Below are 4161 nucleotides of genomic sequence, written 5' to 3'. Positions count from 1 at the left end.
ATTGGGGAACAAGCAGCTGTCTTGATTCTGATGATCTCATTATATATCCCAACACTAGCAACAATATTAATACAGACAATTATCAGTGGTGGGATTGAGAGATTTGGGTCTACTTTGTTTTATTTATTAATAAATAAGCTTCTATCAGTCATTCAGTTGGTCTGATACTTCATTTTCATAATGATCAAAATTACGCAGATGCAGATCAAACAGTCATTTAATGATGTCACCAACAAGTGCATATAGTGTTACATTTTGGCTAAACAAGTGTGTAGTAGTAACCAGATCATGTTTCTGTTTTTCTAGTCTACTTGGAGATTAAACCCACTTCCAACTATACCTTTTTATCGCAAATTAAAAAACAAAAATCCTGTTTTATAGGGAGATCCATAAGAGTATTTCAGCTGCCAATAACTATCTTCATCTCTTTTCTTTTTTACAATTACTTTAGTTACCATAAAATAAGCTCATCTCCTATGGCAATTGTGGCAATACATACAAACCCACTGCCCATCACAGAGATTACTACATTAGACAACCAACAAAGATTAGAGCTGGAACTTGGGTAGATCAATCACATGTCCACTCTACAAATTTTCACTTGGTTAAAGAATATAACTGACTTGACAATCCTGGAATTCAGACATCCTAATTCGAACAGGCACATTAAAGCATTCTGTTTGAACAATAACCAGAGAGCATCACCAACAAGACTAAAAACAATTCATACACATAACAATGAAATCACTAAAAATAACGCACATATTTCAAAATCATAAAAATCCGCAAGACATTCTGGCATTACCAATAAAAACACAATAATTGGTCCATATACCATTATAGGCCAATGCAATAAGTAGAAAATGGGGAGGAATTTTTTTCATCGAGGCTTCTACAAGCAAAATTTCTCAACTTGAAAAACGTAATATAAAATGTCTACTTGATCTTCTTCTTTGGCCTCAACTGCAAATGAAAAATCAAATAGAGTGCGAAAGCGTTAATTCCGTATCAATCCATAATCACAGCTATTTCACAACTCCAGTCAAAGACAATGTCAGAAGAGAATTTACCTGGTTGCTGTGGCCACATTTCTTCTTTCTACAGTTGACAGCACGTGGATGCAGGCGTGCATAACATCTGAAATAATTTGTAATAAAGCTTTTAAGCAGCATATCCAAGTGTACGGACCTCAATATCATTCACAGCACATACCAATAGATTTGATTTCATAACTCATATCAACAGATTTGAATTCAAAACATCTAAGATAAACTCTTATCAGTCATCTAGAAAATATACCATTGACCCCACATTGTCAATTCTAAGTTAAAATGTTACATGTTTTTATGTTTCGTGTAATACGTGTAAGAATTAAACATTACTACTGAAAGGGAAGTGAAGTCAGCTTTCTGAATCCAAATCTAACCAATCTATCTTACTATTAATTGAATTTAAAGATTTTGAATGCACATAAGAAAATCTCTAAATTATGTACTGAAGATTGGGATTGCTCATCTTTGGTTCCTAAAACCAATCCATTCAGATAAAGACCACAAGGTATTATTCTACACAAGACTCCATCATAGAATCTGTCTAAACTTGTTTTTTAGATGATCTAAATTAACAGATGAGAATTTTGCTACTCTCGAACTTGAGGTCAAAGAAGCAAAATAAAAGATGATCTAAAAAGAAAAAGCAAACAAAATGAAATAATAGTACAAACACAGTTTTAACTAATTCTCACAAGTCAATAACATTTCATAGCACAGATCATACAGATTAAGTAATTATGGATTTGAACTCTAATTGCTAGTTTAAGATCAAAACTTATCTAGTGAGAGTAATGAATATGTACAAGAAGAAATTATTGACATACTTGCGGCAGATGGTCTTATCTTGGTTGTACTTCCTAGCCAAAGCCATCAAAGAAGGCTCGATAATCCCTCCACGAAGCCTCAAAACCAGATGCAATGTCGACTCTACAAAATTGACCATCGAAAAACATCCAACCTAAATATTTGTCTATTAATAAAAAAAAAAAAAAAAAAAAAAAAAAGTGGTCGGTCACCTTTCTGAATATTGTAATCTGCGAGTGTCCGGCCATCTTCAAGCTGCTTCCCAGCAAAAATCAGACGCTGCTGATCCGGTGGAATCCCTATTATAACCGCATCAATAAATACACCAAATTAAATCGAAACTCAATCAAAAATTGGAAAGAAAATAAAAAACAAAAACAAAAAGCACACCTTCCTTGTCTTGAATTTTAGCCTTGACATTGTCAATAGTGTCGCTCGATTCGACCTCGAGCGTTATCGTTTTCCCGGTTAGGGTTTTCACGAAGATCTGCATTTTCACTTGATAGCCGCTAATTCTAGTTTTTTAGGGAGTTTTTCTTTCTTTATATCTGGAATTAGGGTTTCTCCACTTGGGTTGGGCTCAATAATTCTAAAAGGTGGTTTGGGCCTTTTCGAATGGATCTTAATTCAAGCCCAGTAAATGAGAAACTTGGCTTGGGCTTTGTTTGGATTATGAAATTAAAGTAACATAATAATATTATAACAAAGATTATGACTCAAAATTATTAAAACCTAAATTGTGTAAATATAGAAACCATTCATTCGTTTTCACCCTTAATATATTTGAACAATACTTAAGTAAGGAAGATGCTATGAAAATGAAACACAACGTTCTAACTAACTACGATTTAAATAGGGTTACTAATTAAGTTGACCTTGGTTGAGTCAATTAGTTTATAAATTATTGACAATTGAAAATCTTAGCAGCTAGCATCTGTAAAAAAAAAAATTATTTAAAATTTTTCATTAAGTATGCAAGTTTCATTTTTGTAACATCTTTTGAAATTTACACACACAACAAATTAAAGCAACGTTTCAATGATGTTTAATTTCTACTGTTGTACAACTGTTAAGAGTATAGTAGACATTTCTCTCGGAAAAAAAGAAAAGAAAATCTCTTTAAATTAAAAAGAATATAGTAGAAATTAAAAAGGTGCGGCTAATAACTTAAAAATTATGGGTTTGAAGCAAATTAGAATGTGATACATGAAATAGTAAGTGGTAGATTGGAAATAAATTAAGATATAATTATAATTTATGATTAATTATAATTGGAATAAGAGGTGGAATAAAATCTCTTTTCGGCAACGGGAATATGAAGTCATAGATATTAATGCTTTTGCTAATCTTACTTTCTGTGTGATTTACTACAAAGTCACTTCTTCTTCTTCTTTTTTCCACAGGGAATATGAAGTCATACTTTCTTTATTTGCCTCTCCATATATTGATCGATCTTCCCAATTACAATATTAATTAACAAGAATATAAGTCGAAGTAGCCTTTAGTGGAATTGATTTTCCACCTTACCTAAAAAATATTGAAAGTGAAGTAAGATATAACGATATGTCAAAATATATATCAACAAGTGTGGCAGTAATTAATAATTTGACTTAAAATGTGTTGATGGTTTAGGCAGTAGCACATAATATTTTACCACATAAAAAAAAAAAAGGGATTAATATGTTTGGAGATTTTGTAATCGATCTAAAACTCAGTCCTAATTAGGAACGATGGATATATGCATAGGGTTGAAGGTGAGCCAAATTAATGTAGTTTCATTTGAAGCCTCCTAAAATGATTAAAATAAGTAGTAGAGAGTAGGTCGTATATATTTTAGTCAAAGAAATAATAAGTGGAAAATAAAGTAAGTAATGCCATCCAATAAGCATTAATGCAGCATGCCCAAATTAAAGAAGAACCCATCCAGTTTGCACAGGACCACGGCACACGAACCAGAACATATTCTTCTTCTTCTTCAAAGATTCATATATACTTTGAAAAAGAGAAAATTTATATATATATATTACATTTTCAAGTCAAGAATCTTTACACCTTCCCCACTCCAACCCATAAAATCAGCCATAAAGAGATTTTTTTCTGATTATGGCATCCGAATCCAATCATATATATATATATATATATTTGGTTTTTATTTACCTAGCTATTTATATATTTTGTATTAATTACAACAAGTGGGTTAGCTTAGGTGACAACTTGACCACTTGGAAATATTATATATATGTTCAATTGGAAGTGACGATCGAGATATATAGATGATTAAGGTAATCCAATTAACTAACTAATT

The 4161-nt window shown here is 31.6% G+C and overlaps 1 protein-coding gene across 1 annotated transcript; it reads right to left on the bottom strand.

Annotated features, from left to right (window-relative positions):
• Positions 1-739: 739 nt before the first annotated feature.
• Positions 740-2406, bottom strand: LOC105963941 (ubiquitin-ribosomal protein eL40 fusion protein). Its single transcript, XM_012988437.2, has 5 exons — positions 2247-2406; positions 2069-2155; positions 1877-1979; positions 1071-1137; positions 740-963 (listed from the first exon to the last, which is right to left on the bottom strand). Exons 1-5 carry the CDS (start codon positions 2347-2349, stop codon positions 937-939), a joined length of 387 nt encoding a protein of 128 aa, XP_012843891.1. The 5' UTR covers positions 2350-2406; the 3' UTR covers positions 740-936.
• Between the last annotated feature and the right edge of the window lie 1755 nt (positions 2407-4161).

The sequence above is a fragment of the Erythranthe guttata genome, chromosome 2 (assembly GCF_056151865.1).
Source record: "Erythranthe guttata isolate IM_541 chromosome 2, IM_541, whole genome shotgun sequence".
Taxonomy (NCBI): Eukaryota; Viridiplantae; Streptophyta; class Magnoliopsida; order Lamiales; family Phrymaceae; genus Erythranthe; species Erythranthe guttata.
Note: the sequence above shows the minus strand (reverse complement) of the source record. Positions and strands in the feature narration are given on the sequence as shown.